Raw genomic sequence first — 19,630 nt, forward strand, 5'->3', positions numbered from 1 at the left:
GACATCTTGGTTGGGTGCTGTTTCTAGTATTATAATTATTGGGAAGATGACAAAAAATCAAACAAAGATAAGTTTGTATTTTTTTACTAGGGAGACTAAAATACATACAATTCTCCAGTCAGCAAGGAATCCTGTGGAAGTTTTACTCTATAAAGGTAAATTTGGGGGGGGGGGATCTCTGCCCCTGAAGACCTAGAGAGCAAATGATAGGAGAAGGGATCCATAGATCTCTAGATAGTAAAAAACCACAGCTTACGTCGACCATGCTATCTGGTGTCTAGGGATGCTGAAGTTCAACAAGCTGTGAAGGAGCAAAGATTCCAGATTTTCTAGAGTTACATTTGATATAACATACCTTTCTGTGTTTTAGAAATCTACTTGCTTAGAATTGCAGCTTCCATGTCTAAAATAATCAAGTTTTTAGTCCTCAGAGATATCAAATTAATATCCAGATAAAAGCAGATGAACAGATACAATATATGTATTATGTCATACTTCACTGGACAGCTCCCAGCGACTCTCCTTCCATGCAAGTACTGTATTTCCAGATATGGAATTATTATCCAGTGGTGGAAACCTGACAAAATGACTATGTGGCCTCTCCAAATTGGAGACAAACTGTCAATCTGGACTATAGAAAACTGCCTTTCTCTGTCTGGGTCCCTGGGTCATTTCTGGGGTGATACAGCAAAGCAACTATCACACACCCACTTTCCTCCCCACTCACTTGTGTAAAAGACTACATCAGGAACATTTTTCTTAATACAGCTATATATCGTTTTATGGTTTTTACTCATTCAATTGACTTATATTACTTTAATCTTTGCTTGCACTTGCTTTGAGAAAAATAACTCATAAAGTTAATAAACTGCAACAAATCCTTGTTTCTGAAAAAAGAGGAACAAGTGAGCAAACAAAATGTGATATTCTGCAGTGCTTCCACTTAGGATTTCAGCCAGCTGAACCCTCTTTCAAGATACTCCATTTCATTCTTACCACTTGGTCCCTCCATAACCTCCATCATCATCAGTAACCTTTCTGTAGTTATTGGGTATAACTACATAACCTATTAGGATAGTGTCTAACCTATTAGGATAGTGTCTTCTAACTGGGAGGTGGCATCTAAAAGAAGATCATTGGGATTTTCTGTTACTTCTGCAAACTTGTTGCTGACACCTAAAATCATAGAATCAAAGAGTTGGAAGAGACTTCATGGGCCATCCAGTCCAACCCACTGCCAAGAAGCAGGAATATTGCATTCAACTTCCTGACTATATGTGGTACCTACCGTTTTGGCTTCCAAATGATAGACTCTCAAAGAATCAAGTTCCCTATTAATTTATAACACCTCCTCCAACATCTCAAAGATACAAACTTGAACATGTATGACCAAGCAATATCAGATGACAGACATTATTAATGAAGAAGAAAACAAAGGCAAGGTTGCTGCAGTTTGCTTCAGCCTGAGTCGATTTGGAAGAGGAAAATTCCACCTCCTGCTCTCATCTCCCCACTTGCTGAATGAACAGAGTGCAAACTACTTTATGATAAGTCATCCAAGGACAAAAGCAAGAAATGGGAGGAGAAAGGAGAACCTGGGATATTTTAGAAGCAGCTGAGAAAGTGGGACAAGAAAGGATTAATTGGAACGCTCTTTGTCAATTCAGAACATTAGGCAATATTACATAGAAGGGGTAATGAGCATTGCTTCCAGTAATGGCCACATAATTTTGTTAGTATTGTCACCCCTCTGCATTTGCTGAAGTTAGGGGTACAAGACCCCCATGAAAGTAAGAAACCACAAATAAAGTGATTGCCTTTTTTAATCTGAGGGAACACCTCCTCAGGAATTTCTAGGTCTTCCACCAGGACTATATGGTATCCATAGGCTCTGAGTCCTTCTTTTCAAAAGGGTTCACTATTACTGCATTTTGGCATAACTATACACATATTATTGAGAAATCAGATCCCCAAATTATTAATTATTATCTGTGGATCCATTGAGATATACAGCCAGCATGCATTAGATTTTTTCTTTGCCTGCTAGTAACCTTTCATGAATTTTATTGGAATGTTGCCCCACAACATTTTGGACTTTAGGAGATAACCCTACAATTACCATAATCCCCTAACAATGCCTCCACATGTCTAACTATGGAGCCAAACCAGAGGTCACAGAAGTTGCCCAATACCCTCTTTTGTCCTCCTCCTGGGAAACCGATTCAGGCTGACTAACACCCATTGTTTCATCAGCATGGACTATGGTTCTCTACAGGCTGGGGAACCTACTATAACCACACCCCCACTATGACCCAACCACATCCCCTATAAACTGCCGCGGGTTTGAAGATCTGCCGGGAAGGTCCTCCTGTTGGTCCCACCATCTTCACAAGTGTGTTTGGTGGGGACAAGTGAGCGGGCTTTCTTGGTGGTGGCCCCCTGACTTTGGAGCTCCCTCCCCAGGGAGATTAGACAGGCTCCTATACTGTCCTCCTTTAATCAAGCCTTTGAGAAAATTTAGCTCCTAGTTGTCCTATGTAATAGTTGCACATCCTACACTTTATCCCATGCCCTCTCTCCATTACTGCAACTGGCACTTATTCTATTCCAATGATTACAACGTGGCCATCGTGCCAGTAATTTACCACCACGGCTAGAGGATCGCAGCTTGATTGAGTCTGAATTGATGTTTTTATATGTGCATGTGTTTTATTGTATTTTATATTGTGGTCACTTTTTATGTTTGTTTTTAGGTACTTTGTGCTATCTGTGAGCCACCCAAGTCCCTTTGGGTAGATGGTGACAGAATATAATACAATTATTGTTGTTGTTGTTGTTGTTATTACTATTATTATTATTATTACCATCATTTGCATCCATTACCTCAAACCCACCCATATTTTTTCCTTCACACTCTCATGAGCAGCAGAACCAGCAGTGGCCTCAAAACTTCAAACTAAGCAATGAAAATGTATTAAATTTCCCTCAGAACATGGAGGCCAATAATCAGCAACGACATACAGTGCATCCCAGTCAACCAGCCTGCAGATCCTAGCTTGCCACAATCTGGAACATTCAACACTCAGGGCAGCTGAAATCATTTGCTTAAGATTGCTGTCAAAGTGCTGTAAATATTTCTGAATGTTTGCATTGAGGTATGTCAGTTCTCTGTAGAATTATCTCTGCTGACATCCTCTCTGGCCATTGAGAATAATGCCTCTGATTTTGCCTTCAACCAGTTTGCATCTCATTCAACCTTCTGGGAATCTAGACACTCTAAGTCCCCAAAACTGTTGTTTAGGGGAGCAGAAATCACTCAACAAATTGTCTGGGGATGTATCCCCACAGATACAGGAGTCATATTATACTATAATCATATATGTAATATAATATGGTAATAGTAACAAACTTTCTGATTCTTGTTGTATAATATGACCCATGAATAAGTTGACCCAAGTTTTTTGGGTTGATTTTTGACTAACATTTCTGGTGTATTCATGAGTGCAAAGGGTAAATTCTTTTGGACCAAAACTGTTATAATCCTATAAGAAGGCATGGTCACTGGCCATCCCATACTGGCAGTGAGATTTTGGGATTCTGATCCAAAAATATAATTTCTTCAGATTTTGCTACTGAGCCAAAAAAAAAAATCTAGAAAGCCAAGGAAACAGCTTTGTTGATGCAAAGGCAACAGTTATTCCTACTTCTGCTTATTACTTTTATCTCGCCAACCTTAAGAAATGGGGCTACAAAGTGGAATCCACGACATGCGAGTGTGGAGAAGAGCAAACCACAGACCACCTGCTGCAATGCAACCTGAGCCCTGCTACATGCACAATGGAGGACCTTCTTATAGCAACACCAGAGGCACTCCAAGTGGCCAGCTACAGGTCAAAGGACATTTAATCAACTACCAAGTTTGCAAATTTTATGTTTTGTCTGTTTGTTTGTTTTTTAATGCAATACAACTGTTTGGTTCACTCCTGACACAATAAATAAATAAATAAATCTCGCCTTTCTCACTTTTCAAGGTCAGGTCCCACCTGGCCTCTTAAGCAAACACTAAGACAGTGATTAATCACTGCTAAACTTTTGCCATGTTGGGCACAATGTTTATGAGTGTTGGTTTCAGGATGCCTGGTTTCCAGCACAGCTGAACAAGCAGTCAACCCTTGTTGAAATTATCCAGCATCGGCTTTGATAAATATGAATCCGCAGCACAATAGCTAAACGCCACATGGAAAGGAATACATTTTTTTGCCATTAAAATGAATAAATAATACAAATGGCCACGAAGTCGATCTGAGTGACAGGTTTATGAATTGTACTTTGAGCTACCAAAACTGAAAATGGAATGGATTTTCTAAATGTAAATAAAAGCATTTCAAAATAAACACAGCAGGGGAAATAGATGGCAAGGAGAACACAGATAGAAAAATGTTCTGTTCCCAGCTATACAAAATCTCTGGCTAATATTAAGCAGTGCTGGAAACAAATGCAGAAGGAAGACAGCTGAAGGGAGCGTGTGATCAGAGCAGTACTGTGGATAGTTTAAGAAAAACCCTGGCCCTTCCTAAGGGCCCTTCAGATCCTTCCACACAGTCCTACATCCCAGAATATCAAGGCAGAAAATCCCACAATATCTGCTTTGAACTGGGTTATCTGAGTCCACACTGCCATATATTCCTCTGTACTTAACCACCAAACTCCAGTCCAAGTTAAATCAGCAAAGCAGTTTATTAAAAACACATAAAAAGAACTGTAGCAAAAACTTCAAAGTCCATACATATAAAATAGTCCACAAGGTTCAAGGTACAAGAATAATCCAAAATCCCAAAGCAACAGGACATCCAGTACAGGAATACAAGAAAACCACAAAGTACAAGGCAGCACAGAATCTAATACAAAAATCTGGGAACAATCCTTCAAACTTGGAAGCATGAAACAGGAGCAAAGACATGGAACTAGATTTCCCCCTGAAAGCTTGACCTGGGCCTGTCTGGATGGGCTCTTGGACTTGCTTGCAATAATAAATTACCATCCTAGACCAGTGGCCCAAAGGCAGGATTTTGGGGGCAGAGTTCTGTCCTTCAAATTCATTAGAATGAATGGCACGGCTTTTGAACACAGCAAGGCCAGCCTACTGCATTTGAGGGGAAATAATACATGCTATCATATATAATGGTCCCAAGACATCCATAAAGCTTGGAAAATTTCCCAACCATGTCACTGTCACTTCATGAGAAGCAGGATGGTACATTGATTTGCCTGCTAGACTAAGGGTGCATCTATTCTACACTATAGAATTAATGCAGTTTGATGTCACTTTAACTGCAGTGGCTTAATGTTATGGAATCCTGGACACTAGCACTCTTTGGCAGAGAAGGTTAAAGAGCTTTGTACAACCACAACTATAGTACCAAACCAGTTAAAGTGACGTCAAACTGTGATAATTCTTTAATGTAGAGCAGTGATTCGCAACCTGTAGGTCCCCAGATGCTTTGGCCTTCAACTCCCAGAAATCCTAACAGCTGGTAAACCAACTGGGATTTCTGGGAGCTGTAGACCAAAAACCTGGCGACCCAGAGGCTGAGAACCACTGGTGTAGATGCAACCGAGGATGCTGGAAGACAGGGTTCAAAACTCTATTCAGTCATGGAAATCCACCATAAGAACTTGGTTGAATCATTCTCTTTTTCAGCTTTAAAGAGATAACAAACTCTCTGAGCAAATCTCAGCAGGGAAACTTAATGGATCCTTGGGACTCTCACCGTTAGAAACAACTTGAAGGCACACAAGAACAACAGCAGCAGCAACAACAATCATTGTCACACAGGGTAGAAGAAAAGCATCCATGTCCACTGTATTAAAGGCAACTGTTTTATTTCCTACAATACAAAGGAACATGAAGTCGATCCACAGTTCAAAACCAAAAGTGGGAAACTTTGTCAACAGGCCTAATACTGTTTTATTATTAAGCATTTCATTTGTTGCTATACTTTGTCATGACTGTGTGCTTTGACTTACCATGGATTCGCTGATCAAGAGGAGGAGGAGAGCCTCTTCAACGTTGTCGTGGGGAGTGTAGATGCTGCAAGACAGAAACACTTTTTAGGGCAAAAACCACACACATATAAAAAACCAACATCAAGAATTAGGCTCATTGGGCACTCTTGTTAACATTACCACAGGTCTAGTAACTTGAAACACCTCATGCATGATTCATTTGTTATATAATAGTTTCTCCAGACTGGGATGCCTAAAAGCAACGGAGGGTGCAGTGAGGGCAGACAATTGGACAGACACAAGTCTATTCAGGCAACCGTTTTCTATCCCAGGGACTTTGATTGTATTATGCTTATTCTGCAACAGCTACATCAATTATTTATTTACTTCCTGATCCCATTAAAAGGTGGATCTACACTGTAGTAATAGTTTAGTGAGACTCCACCACTCTTTGGCAAAGGACGCTAAACATCTTGTAAAACTACAACTCCCATGAATCCATGGCATTGACCAATGCAGATAAAGTGGGGTCAAACTGCATTAATTCTATAGGTAGATGAACCTTATGTTACTAGTTGTAGACTAATGGGATGGTTTACATTTTCTTTTAGGATGCTAATGTTTATGTACAAAATTATTAAAAATATATTGTATGAAATTACCTTTAGCTTATGTGTATAACATATATAGGAAACAAATACTTTAATTTTTTAAACCTATTTTTTTACCTTGAATCAGTACAGGTTGAGTATCCCTAATCTGAAATGCTTAGGACCAGAAGTGTTTTGGATTTTAGAATTTTTTTCCTCAGATGTTGAACTACCTGTATTTGTATATACATATGTAATAAGGTATCTTGGCGATCGTACCCAAGTCTAAACACAAAATTAATTGTACCTGAATTGTATCCAATATTATTATCAGGGTCTTATTCTTAAGTCCTGCCATGCTCCTTTGGGATCTAATACCATTGTTATGCATGACCACATATGGCAACTATGGATATCCATACTGCAACTGCATTACATTGTAACACAATAATGAATAAATAGTGCAAGTATATGCTTGTATTATACTATATTGTGATCATATACCAGCTATTACACAGTTTAATGTTTCGTATATGTAAAAAGGGTGGTAGGTAGTTTCTGGTGCTGCTTTGAAGAAAGCAACTGCTTGGCAGCAGACTGGTACAGCCAAATGCCATTAGTTCAGAACATGGCCTTGTTAAGGGAGCAAAGTAATTCAAGGTTTATCTCATGTGGAAGCCAAGATAAAGAGGGACCAGTGGTTTAATTGCCTGAGTAGTGAGGCAAAAGACTGCAAAAGTATAACACATACTGTATCTTGACTAATGGGAAATAGCATTCAAAGTATTTGAATTACATTTTCTATACATATATGATGCTTGTGATGCTTGGCAGTTCTGACAATAACTAGGATAGTACTTTCCCTTTGTTTACTTAAATAAATCTTTACTAACTCAAGGTGAGCTCCTTTCCTGAATGTAGAAAGCCTACATCTGGCAATTATTAGTAATTTCATGCATGAAACAACGTGCATACAAAACAAAGGGCTGGGCTAGCACAATGGTTTAAACTGCCTACTATACAAGATCCTGCTGACTGGAAGGTTGGCAGTTCAAGCCCAAGGTGGGGTGAGCTCCCACTGTCAGCCCAGCTTCTGCTCACCCAGCAGTTTGAAAACAACAATGTAAATAGATAAATAAGTACTGCTTTGGCGGGGAGGTAAAAGGCACCCTGAAAAACATGCAGGCAAAAATCAGGACCAGGAAAGGAGTCCATGGATTATAGGCTCCTCGGTGTGGAAAATGAAACAACAGCATTTTATATGGTTTTAATCTGTTTAATTGATTGATATTTGTTTTAATTGCTTATATGTTTGATTGTTTATATTTTGATGTGATGTGTTTATTGTTTACCTGTGTAGCATTGAATTTTGACAGATTTGTAATCTGCCTTGAGTCCCCTCTGGGGTAGAGAAAGATGGGATAGAAATGAAATAAATAATAAATAAATAAATAAACAGCACCTCCCCATGACCGACTCGAGCATGCCCGGATGCCAGAGATAAAAAGAAGGAAGCCTTGCCTCTGTTTATGTACTATTTGCATCTGTCAATTATATAACAACATTGAATGTTTGCCATATATGTACCTGTAATCCACTCTGAGTCCCCTCAGGGAGAAATAGCAAAATATAAATAAAGCATATTGTTAAAGTAAATATTATACTGAACCACCAGAAAGCAAAGATATCACTATCTCAGTCACTCATGTAAATAATTTTGCATAATTTAGGATTCAGATGAGGGATCTGAAATGTCACCTTCCTCTATTAGGCTCATTAGTCCTTAACGCTAATTGTTTAACCTTTCTTCCTCTAATTTCACCAGTAATACACAGGTTTTCTTGACCCTGGATTCTGTATCAGTTCCCTTTTCTCAGCCAAACCAATCTTGCACCTGCTCTCCATCACTTATATTAAGCTATTAGGGTCTCTCTCCTTTTTTAAAAATAATTAATATATTCTGTAGAATATTCTGAAGAATGGGCATCACATCAACTCAGCCAATGCCTTGCCAAGGTGGATTTGAAGGAACTGTATACAATCAGTATCAGCCCCAAAGCTGTGTGATGCCTAGATTGCTTGCTTTTATCTTTTTTCTTTCTTCTTTTTTCTTTTCGTCCCAGATGTATCATCCCCGAAGAACATTACGTACTTATCTCCCGCGTGTAGCTGCAGTTTCCGACGCAGAGTGGTGCAGATGTAAGAATTATCCTCTTTGTTCATAAACTCAGGAAGAGGATCAGATAACGGGCTCCAGTAACAATCTTCACTCAAGGAGTGGAGAAGCAGCTCTGCCAACTGCTTGGCAGCAGTCTGGAGAAGAATGGGAAGAAAATGGACAAAATACATTTTTTAAAATCTCAGCAAAACATGGATTCATATTCAGGATTAATTATCTCATCTTGTGCTATGAGCCAGAACATGATACACTACATTGATTTATGGGGTTTTTTTTATTCTAACTCTTGCAAAGCTGGGAACTTCTGCAAGTCACGTACATTTAAAAACTGCTGCATGATTAAATCAGAGGCGCTCTTCTAATCAGCTAAAGTTTTTCCAATCAATTAATCTAACCAATTAAATGAGTAAGACATTACAACTACTATACATGCCATATATGCTTGTACATAAGTCAACCGCATGTAAAAGTTGAGGGCTGGTTTTGGGGCCAAAATTATGGATTTCTCTGCAAAAAATGTTGTTTCCTGGGCAGAAAATGCAAAATTCTATGCAACAATTCTATGCAAAATTCATATGGGTTTATCTGCATAGAAAGTGGAATTTTCTGTACAAGAACCATCTTTTTTCCTGAAAAGAATGTATTTTCTGCAGAGAAAGATGCTGTTTTTTGCACAAATAAATAACAAAGAAATAAATATTTCTATCCCAACCCATCTCCCCAAGGGGATTCAGGGTGGCTCACAAAAAATCAACCATGCAACAACATATAATGAATACAGTAGAATTAAACTACATCAACAAAAATAAGAACCAATACACCAAACATACATAAAACCCCCAGTTTAAAATAAAATGAACAATAAAAACATAAATAATAAATAATACTTAAAACCAAATTATACAAACTGAGATGTACAGCCAATTTTAAAATGTCAGTGTCAGGGTGCAACTTCAGCCTATGTAGGCCCTCCGAATTATCAAAGGCCAGTTTGAAAAACCATGTCTTTAATTCCTTCTGAAAACATTGAAGTATGAAGGCCTGACTGATCTCCCTGAGGAAGGCATTCCAGAGCCGGGGGGCCACAGTTGAGAAGGCCCTCTCCCTCGTCCCCACCAACCGTGCTTGAGACGGTGACGGGACCAAGGGAAGGGCCTCTCCAGCAGATCTCAGCACTCATGCCGGTTCATAGGGGGATATGTGGTCACGAAGATAGGCAGGAACCAAACTGTATAAAATTTTATGCTGAATAAGTCCCGAAAGTGTGACCTGGTTTCAATAACTGCATTATTTTCTAAAAAAAAAAAATTCATCAGGTAGAAAATGGTTGAAATTACTCATTGTTTCCTTTGAGGAGAAAATTAGTGAAGAATTACAACCCTACTTAAGATCCAACTACAAATGAGTTCTCCTATATATAATAGCTGTCCTATTATATATTTCTTAGCTTAAAAATTTCACAAAAGAATACATGAAGTCAAGTTGCAAATAATAATAAACATTGATTGTAAAAACACAATATCGCCTTCGGGCTGATATGGGCGGGATAGAAATAATGTAAATAAATAAATAAACTCTGCAGTTTAGTGAGGAACCACAAATCTCATGACTTCCACTTTAAAAAAATCTTTCATCTATTTTTATAATCTATTTTTGTATATAGTTCCATACAGCTGAAGTTATGTAGTTCAATTTAGGACTAGATCTACAGAAGCTATGACTATTCATATGTTGCTGGACCCCTATTTCCATGACTAGGTCAAGATGAAAGCTAGGATGCATCTACATTGTTGAAGTAGAGCAGTTTGGTAGCACTTTAATTGCCATGGTTTAATGCTGTAGAATCATGGAAGTTGTAGTTTGATGAGACAACAGCACTTTTTGGCAGAGAAGACTAAAGACCTTGTAAAACTACAACTCCCATTATTCCATTGAATTGAAACATGGCAGTTAAACTGCATCAATTCAAGAATGTAGATGCATTTTAGTCCAACACCTTGCCATACAGGAAAATTCAACAAAACCACTCCTGAGAGATAGCCATTCAACATTTATATAAAAACCCCTAAATAAGGAGACAGTCTATTTATTTATATTTTGACCCAATTTTGCAGCTGTTCTCATGTAGAAAAAAACCTGTATGGAAAAAAAGACGTACATAGAGGTTTCTCATTCTAAATGCTGTTGTATTTATTTGAATTCAGTTCTGCCTGATCTTGTTAACCAGGTAGCTAGATGCAAAATTGTATGGCCATGCTCCACTTCTAAGCAAGCAGGTGAAAACATAGAGAAGCATATGCAGACACCTTCAAATTATAACTGCCAAAAGGAGAGCTACTACTAGATCTCCCAAAGAACTGTCCTCTTACCATTCGGAAGCTCTGAGTAGCCTTCGTTTCCATAGTCCGCAATAATTCTCGGAGATTTCGTATTCCTTTAACTATGTTGCTAAGAGAATGAGAAAGGAAAAAATATTTGAAGGAAGACTGATTTAATTTGACTGTAGGGTTTGAAGGGAGGGCTAGAAAGGCGGTGGGGGGGGGGGGGGAGAACAGCTTTGACATTTAAAAAATATCAAATTATCCTCAGGTTGGTCCAATGGAAATAACAGCAAGCAAAGAGACCTTTGAACATGAGCTGCTTAGGCATCTGATCCCAGATGGTGGCCTATGAGAAGATCTTAGATGAGTACAGGGGACATCTGGAAAGAATATTTTTAAGCATCATATTTTTGTCAGGCTTTCTAAAATGATTGGCTTTTCCTCTTCTTGCTAAGGATATAAGAGTCAGCCTGGCAAGAGTAGCAATTTTTGGGTCCGACTTCACAGTAGAACTAATGCAGTTTACCACCACTTCAGTTGCCATGGTTCAATGCTATGGAAATATGGGATTTGCAGTTTGGTGAGGCACAAGCATTCATTGGCAGAGAAGGATAATGACTTTGTAAACCAGCATTTCTCAACCTGGGGGCCAGGACCCTTGGGGGAGGGTGTTGCATGGGGGTTTCAGAGGGGTCATCAAAGACCATCAGAAGACATATATTTCTGATAGTCTTAGGAACCCCTTTGGCAGAGAAGGCTGAAGATCTCTCCATCTGTCCTTCTCTTCCTTTTTTGGAAACAGACGGCAAATCCTCTCACCAAACGCCCTCCTCCATGTGATTGGTCGGCCAAAGGGAGGGCTGTTTCTGAGACTCCAAGCAAGGAGGGGAGAGCAGATGTGTTTGGCGCATGGCAGCGTGGTGCACATGTGCGAGCGAGGGAGAGCGTGCAAGGCTGGATGGAGGCTCATGTGGGAAGTTTGGCCCATCGTTGGCGGAGTTCGGATTGCTCTTTGATTGTAGGTTAACTATAAATCCCAGCAACTACAACTCCCAAATGACAACATCAACCCCACCAGTATTCAAATTTGGGCGTATTGGGTATTTGTGCCCAATTTGGCCCAGTGAATGAAAATATATCCTGCATATCAGATATTTACATTACAATTCATAACAGTAGCAAAATTACAGTTATGAAGTAGCAACAAAAATAATTTTATGGTTGGGGGTCACCACAACATGAGGAACTGTATTTAGGAATTGTGGCATTAGGAAGATTGAGAAACACTGTTGTAAACCTATATCTTCAATTATTCCATAGCACTGAGCCATGGCAATTAAAGTGTTCCCAACCAGAATTAATTCTACAATGTTGGTGCACCCCTAGTATCCATAACATAAGTAACAGTCCTTTTCACAGCAAAAAATTACAAGCACATATAGGCTGATATTGTTAAAAGATAGAAAACTTCACTCCTTATGGACTGTTGCTTATGTTAAAAATGTAAACAAAAATCTAGAGATTTTTACAAACTTAGAGAGGATTTACTTTGTAGTGGGAACTGTCTCCCATAGCTAGTGAAAGACTCTCTATTGTTAGAATTATTGAATCAGACGCTAATAAATTACTACCAATGACCCCAATGAGGGAACTTCACACTGGGCTACAGCACCAATAGAAGATAACTTTCTTCATGTCCCCTCTCCATCACATCACCAGAAAAACTGGTGGCTTACTCCTCTGCAACTGATCTTTGGGGTACATGGTGGTAGATGAAGGGTGCAGACAGAAGCAGTTTTATCAGTGGGTGTTCCACAATGGACATAAGCCAATATTTATAGACCCTGACTGGCCAGGAGGTTGGACTAGGTGACCACCATGGCTCCTTCCAACCACTGTCGGGGTTGTTGACTGGGAAAATCTAAACATTGAAAATCAAAGCTTTTCTAAGATGTTTCCAGTTCTATGACCATCCAAATTATAGGAAATTCCATAATCTATTGGAAATAGCTGCACCATAACCTTACTGAAAAGTCACATCTGTTTGGCAAATGTGAATCTCCATGAACATAGAGACCACCTTTTAAAAAACCACTAGTCACGAAAAGCATGACCTTGTTAGAAGTCAACTATGATAAACATTTATGTAATGGCACACAGGTAACTCAGCTGTTAAACTGAAGAACCATAAGCATACATGCATCTATTAAAGTCCAAACAGCAACCTTCTCCATTGAAGTCCAAACACATACATGCATCCACCTCCACTGAAGTCTGATGCAAACACATCCACCTCCAATGAGGTGGTAAACAGACCGAATACAAAATGCAGTATTGAGTCTGAACACGTTCAGTACAATCACTTGTCTACAACACCTCCCACATCAAAGAGGTACTGTCAAACTGGCAAATCAACATACACATAGAATACAGGTTAACAAATATATACATTAACTATTAAACAGTGAAAGTCTTGGGATGTTGCTGTTTCCAACACAAATGAAGCGATTATCTTCCTCTTCCCAAAGCTGAAACCCAGGGTGAATCTACATTGTAGAATTAATGTATTGGCACCACTTCAACTGCTGTAGCTCAATGCTATGGAGTTACTGAAGTTTTATGAGTCCCCAGCACTATTTGGTTGAGAAAGCTAAAGTGCTTGTAAAGCTACAGCTCACATGACTCCATGGCACTGAGCTATGACAATTAAAGTGATATCAAACTGAATTAATTATATAGTGTAAGTGAACTCCCCACTCATATTGATAACCTAGAATGTACAAATCCCATTGCAGATTGGTCTAAAATGGCTGCACATAAGGAGATAAATGTACATCGGCACATTGTTTACATGCTATGATTTGCCATGGTATCTTCTATACTTAGCAATCTGTCTGCTTAGGAGAATGCTCAACTCCAACACACAAAACAAGAGCATTTCTCTATCATTCGGGTTGTAGAAATTGCATATCTTATAGTCAAGTGCCCCAATGTTCACTATTTTGGATACAGAACCTGGCAAGTTAAAAGATCTGCTTGTGCCCCCTTGTGGCACACAGAGAAGGAAGTTCAATCCGATCTTTTTTTCTTTTTCTTTGTTTTTTTGCTACATCAATCCTCTGAACTGATATCAGCTTTTTTAAACGAAAATAATAAAAGAATGAACCCTTTACTGGGCAACCCAAATGCAGAAGCTTCACTGGCTTCTTCATCAGGCAGTCGGAGAAGACAATTCTGGACTAGATGAACCAAGGACGCAATAGATGTTAACTTCCTAAATTCCCATGCAATCCGTCTGCAACTAGACGGTTCTTGTGACTCCTTCTAACACTATAATTCTATCATTTTATTATTCTAACTCTTAGAATTCCCCAGCAGCAGGGCCACTGGCCTTATTGGCTAGAGGATTCTGGGAGCTGTCATCCAAAACCTTAACTTTTCCAAGTTCTGTTTGTAGTCTATTCTTCCTGTTCTTTGGAGTCCAGATCAGCTCAAAAGAAGAAACACTGTTAGGACAAATGGCATGCAACAGCTATCATTGGGAACTGCAGGCAAGTTTTCTCTACCTACCCTCTTTTTAAGTGAGCCACGTAGGCACTCTGCAGAGCAGCTTCCAGGAAATAAGTCAATTCAAAGTCCAAAGGAGGCCCGTGGCCACCTTTCACTCCTCTTGAATGCGTGTTTCCAAAACTCTGGTAGTGGTAAGAGGGAGAGAAAAATGGGAAACCATTGTTAGAGATGGATAATAACAGCATTTTAATGGAAAATTGTCACTGCTTTTCTCCCAAAAGAAAAGACAAAACAACAAGACAAGAAAAATCAAAGGTTACACCGAATTATCCCCATTATGATTCCCTTGATTTTTTTGGTCATGTTAGTAATACTATCAGAGGGGTGGCCAAGGATAAAGTCTACATTCAGCTAGAAATGCCTCCCTCCTTACATTAATATTCAGGCCTACAGAACTTGGGAGCCACTGAACTGAATGAAGGGTGCACCTACACTGTATAATTAATGCGGTTTGACACCACTTTAACTGCACTGCTTTTTTTTCCATATCAGGAGTGACTTGAGAAATTTCAAGTCACTTCTGGTGTGAGAGAATTGGCCGTCTGCAAGGACATTGCCCGCGGGACGCCCTGATGTTTTGTTGTTTTACCATCCTTGTGGGAGGCTTCTCTCATGTCCCCGCATGGGGAGCTGGAGCTGACAGAGGGAACTCAACCCGATCTCCTTGGATTTGGACCTATTGGTCAGCAGTCCTGCTGGCACAAGGGTTTAACCCATTGCCCCGCCAGGGGCTCCTAGTGCTGCACTGGCTCAATGCTTTGGAATCGTAAGAGTTGTATTTTTACAATGATTTTATTCTTCTCTGCCAAATGGTGCTGGTGTCTCAATAAACTACAAATCCCAGGATTCTACAGTATTGAGAATTGGCAGTTAAACTGGTGTCAAACTGCATTCATTCTGCAGTGTAGAGCAAGTGACAGATTCTGAGATGCACTATGTGTGTGTCAATATCATTCTTTTTTGGTTGTGTATGGAAATGGCAAAATTGCAATACCTCAGTAAACTGCTATACAGTGCCCCTCCACATTTGCAGATTTGTCTTGTAGATTTTAATATTCACAGATTTGATTGAAAACATCTCTACATCTCCTAGTAATTCTCTATGATTACCTTCTGCTGGAAATTAATCACAGAGTTGTGCTATTCTTAAGAGCATGGCATGTTTTTTTTCTCTTTCTAGACATAATAGTATAGCAAAAAAAGGATGTTTCACCAGAGGAGTTTTGTGATGGCACACTTTCAATGACAGAAGTAAATAAGAGGCCAAAAAAATTACTTCAGAGTTGCACATGACTTGTGAGCCACATGTTGTCGACATGCATTTTAAATACAAAATGCAGTACTCTCAGTTTGCTAATGTGGTTTCTGGTTGCTTGAGAATTACTATTAAAAATAAGCATGACTAATACTATAACAAATACACTCTGTGTTGACTTGATGTTAATATTAAGAGACAGTAATTAAAAGCAAATAAAGATAAATAAAGACAAACATAACTCAATGCAACACAGCCTTATGTTATTATGAAAACAGCTTGCCATATTCCATTTTAGTTACAGTTTCGGCCTATATCTTGAGTTCCAGTTAACTGAGAGTCTACCGTATTATTATTAAATACAAAATAAAATGTAACTAAGTAAAGCAGCACAAAATACAGTAACAAAAGAAGGCTTGGCGAACCCCAAAATTCAATGGAAATACTTTGAAAATGAGTTAACAAAAAAGGTCAAACTAAACAGAAAATAATACCTACATCCAAAGTAGCACTGTGGATGCAAGGATTTGCAGGAGTCTTGCAGGTTTTCTCTCTCTTGACCCTAAGAGTGCTAAGAGGCATTTTAAGTAGGCTTGTATTTACCTTCTCAAGTTCTTGGAGGAACACTTGAGCGATCACACATGCTTTTTCAAAGCAAGCCATGACTTCTTCCTCTCTTTCCGACAGCCGGGCTCGGGAAGCAATAGAATTGGGTGAGCGTTCCAATGCCAAGCCTGCAAAGACAGCCAAGAAAACTCTTCTAAAGTGCCAAGGGCGTCTTTGAGAGAGGCTGACTTAACACACCACATTCTGACACCTGCCCTCCATTTCCTCCCTGTTGGGCATGTATCCATACCTTATACCCTGCAAAGTTTTTGCTAATCTGTTCCCATTGGACTCATTGGGTGAGACTCATGCTAGTGCCTTCCTATTCCTCCAGATTCCTGAAACTATGTGTATATCTGTAGAATGAATGCAGCTTGACACCGCTTGCACTGCCGTGGCTCAATGCTATAGAATCCTGGGATGTGTAGTTTGTTGGAAATAGCTACCTTCTCAAGCCTCCACTAGTTCTTTGTTATGTATGTAATTGTTAAATGTATTGTATGTGCATGTGTTGCTATGCAATTTTACCTTAACTCTTTGTTGTGGGAGAAGCTACAGACCGTGTGATCGGGTCTGGGCTTATTCAGGGCTCAGACTCTATTTTAGAAGTAGTATGCCTTTAGAAGACTATAAGAAGAGATGTTTATTTTGGACTTCAGCAGGAACAGTATGCTTAGAGACTAGACAGGGACTCTATTAGACTCTCAGAACAGAGAGATGCTTTGGACTATGGACTATTTACTCTAAGAAAAATGCCCTGTGTTACCTACAAAGAGAAACTACTTCAAATCCTATTTGTAACTGGACTGATAAGCAAAGTACATGTATGATGAATACATGAAGTTTGTGAGTAAACCAACTATGTTATTTTTAAATAAGATTGCTTATTTTTGTCTCCTGAGAGCATGATTTAAAGGCAAATATATTTTAAGAGAGAGTAGATGCTATTTGGGCAACTTTAAAGAACACTTCTGAAACTCTGCTGTATATATGTGTGTGAGTTTGTACATTGCATACCTTTCTTCCTAGCAGTTCAAAGAAATACTTAGGTACATCAGATTAACAGCTGAGAAACCCAATTGTTTTGCATGAATGCTAGTGAATGGCATTTTCTCAAAAGGTTATGACTCAAAAGGTAATGGTTTTTACCAAGATGTTATGATATCCTTTTTCAAAAGCTTGTGACTTCTAACAAGGTCATCCCTTTCAAAGGTCATAAAATCTCCAAAAGGTTCTGGAAATTTCCATTTTCCAAAATAGTTTGGTGAAGCACTAGCACTGTTTGGAAGAGAAGGCCAAAGAACTTGTAAAACTACAACTCTCATGCATTGAGCCATGGCAGTTAAAGTGGAGTCAACTGCATTGATTATACAGTGGAGATGCACCCATAGACCTCTGGCCACTTCCAACTATATTTTCCCTTCTTTTTTTTCTTTTTTTTTTTTTTGTAGTCTTAATAACCTGTAGGGGATCCTAAGTGACAAAATGCCACCTGCTCCCGACCCACTATGGCTACTCACTCCTGGCAATACACTAGAAGGGATTTCTGACTCTCAACAGTATACCCAACAGTATGAGCTGATCAAGGAGTCACTTCTCTGCAGTCTGGGGGTTCTCCTGGATTCAACGCTGATGCTTGAAGCTCAGGTGTCGGCGGTGACTGGGAAGGCCTTTGCACAATTAAAACTTGTGCACCAGCTCCAACCGTACCTTGAAAAGCCTGATTTGGCCATAGTGATCCTCAATTAGAATGAACTACTGTAATGCACTCTAGGTGGGGCTGCCTTTGAAGACGGCTCAAAAAACTGCAGTTAGTGCAAAGGACGGCAGCCAGATTACTAGCTAGGGCTAGCTATAGGGAGCATACCATGCCCCTATTAAAGCACCTTCACTGGCTACTGACAAGTTTCTGGGCCCAATCCAAAGTGCAGGTTTTTACCTATAAAGCCCGATACACTTTATAAAGTAATAACATCGAAGATAGGCCCAGCCTATCTTCGAGACCGCATCTCCTTCAATGAATCAGAACAGGCCCTAAGATCTGCCGGGGAGGCCTTCCTCTCGATCCCGCCTCTGTCTCAAGTGCAGATGGTGGAGTCGAGGGAGAGGGCTATCTTGGTGGTGGCTCCCTAGGTTTGGAATGCTCTCCCTATAGCGATTAGGGCAGCCCCTACTCTCCAAGTTTTTCGGAAACACCTGAAAACATGGCATTTAAAGAAAACCTTTGACCATGTTTAGGGATTATAATTACTATAGCCGAGGACTTAGTGAGTAATCACTTCTGCACTTTATGAGAACTGATATTGTACATAGCCGCTATTTCAAAGCTTATCAATTTTTTAGTATTTTTTTAAATTGATAGGGGCTTTATTGCTGTTTTATGTATGATTGAATCAGTTTTATTGTTATTGACTTTATCTTTTTGTATTTTGTATTGTCGAAGGCTTTCATGGCCGAAATCACTGGGTTCTTGTAGGTTTTTCAGGCAGTATGGCCATGTTCTAGAACAGTGGTTCTCAACCTGGGGTCCCCAGATGTTTTTGGCCTACAACTCCCAGAAATCCTAACAGCTGGTAAACTAGCTGGGATTTCTGGGAGTTGTAGGCCAAAAACATCTGGGGACCCCAGATTGAGAACCACTGTTCTAGAAGCATTCGGGCAGTATGGCCATATTCTAGAATGCTTTTTGTATTTTGTTGTATATTTTGTTGCACTATTGAGTGCTTTCTATGAGCCACCCTGAGTCCCTTTGGGGAGATGGTGAGGGGGTTATAAATAAAGTTTTTTTATTATTTATTATTGTATGCTGTTTTGTAGTTGTCAACATTTAATTCCACCCCTATTCCTATTTCACAATTTTGAACCAGTATCATCTGGCAGATTCTAGAATGCTAATTTTTTAAATGGAAAGTAGACACTGTAAGCCAGAAATCCCTCTACAAAGTAATGTATATCTAGTGGCATTGCAGTAGGAAAGCTATTATATTGCATTTTTGGAACCACACCATACAGACACATACACTTTAACATTTCAGAAATAAAAACTGGGACACATACAGCCAAGCAATATCAGTGGGTGGTAAAGATAGCAAAAGTTACTAAT

The 19,630-nt window shown here is 39.4% G+C and overlaps 1 protein-coding gene across 1 annotated transcript in view; it reads right to left on the bottom strand.

Moving 5' to 3' along the window:
* The window catches only part of TTC7A (tetratricopeptide repeat domain 7A), a 226,727-nt gene that overhangs the window by 178,110 nt on the left and 28,987 nt on the right, over positions 1 to 19,630 (bottom strand). The window contains exons 4-8 of the mRNA XM_060754418.2: positions 16,525 to 16,655; positions 14,667 to 14,788; positions 11,145 to 11,223; positions 8,749 to 8,909; positions 6,028 to 6,091 (exon numbers count right to left, since the gene is read on the bottom strand). Of these exons, the coding sequence (XP_060610401.2) occupies positions 6,028 to 6,091; positions 8,749 to 8,909; positions 11,145 to 11,223; positions 14,667 to 14,788; positions 16,525 to 16,655 (557 nt within the window). The remainder of the gene's footprint in view (positions 1 to 6,027; positions 6,092 to 8,748; positions 8,910 to 11,144; positions 11,224 to 14,666; positions 14,789 to 16,524; positions 16,656 to 19,630) is intronic.

The sequence above is a fragment of the Anolis sagrei genome, chromosome 1 (genome assembly GCF_037176765.1).
Source record: "Anolis sagrei isolate rAnoSag1 chromosome 1, rAnoSag1.mat, whole genome shotgun sequence".
NCBI classification, from domain to species: Eukaryota; Metazoa; Chordata; class Lepidosauria; order Squamata; family Dactyloidae; genus Anolis; species Anolis sagrei.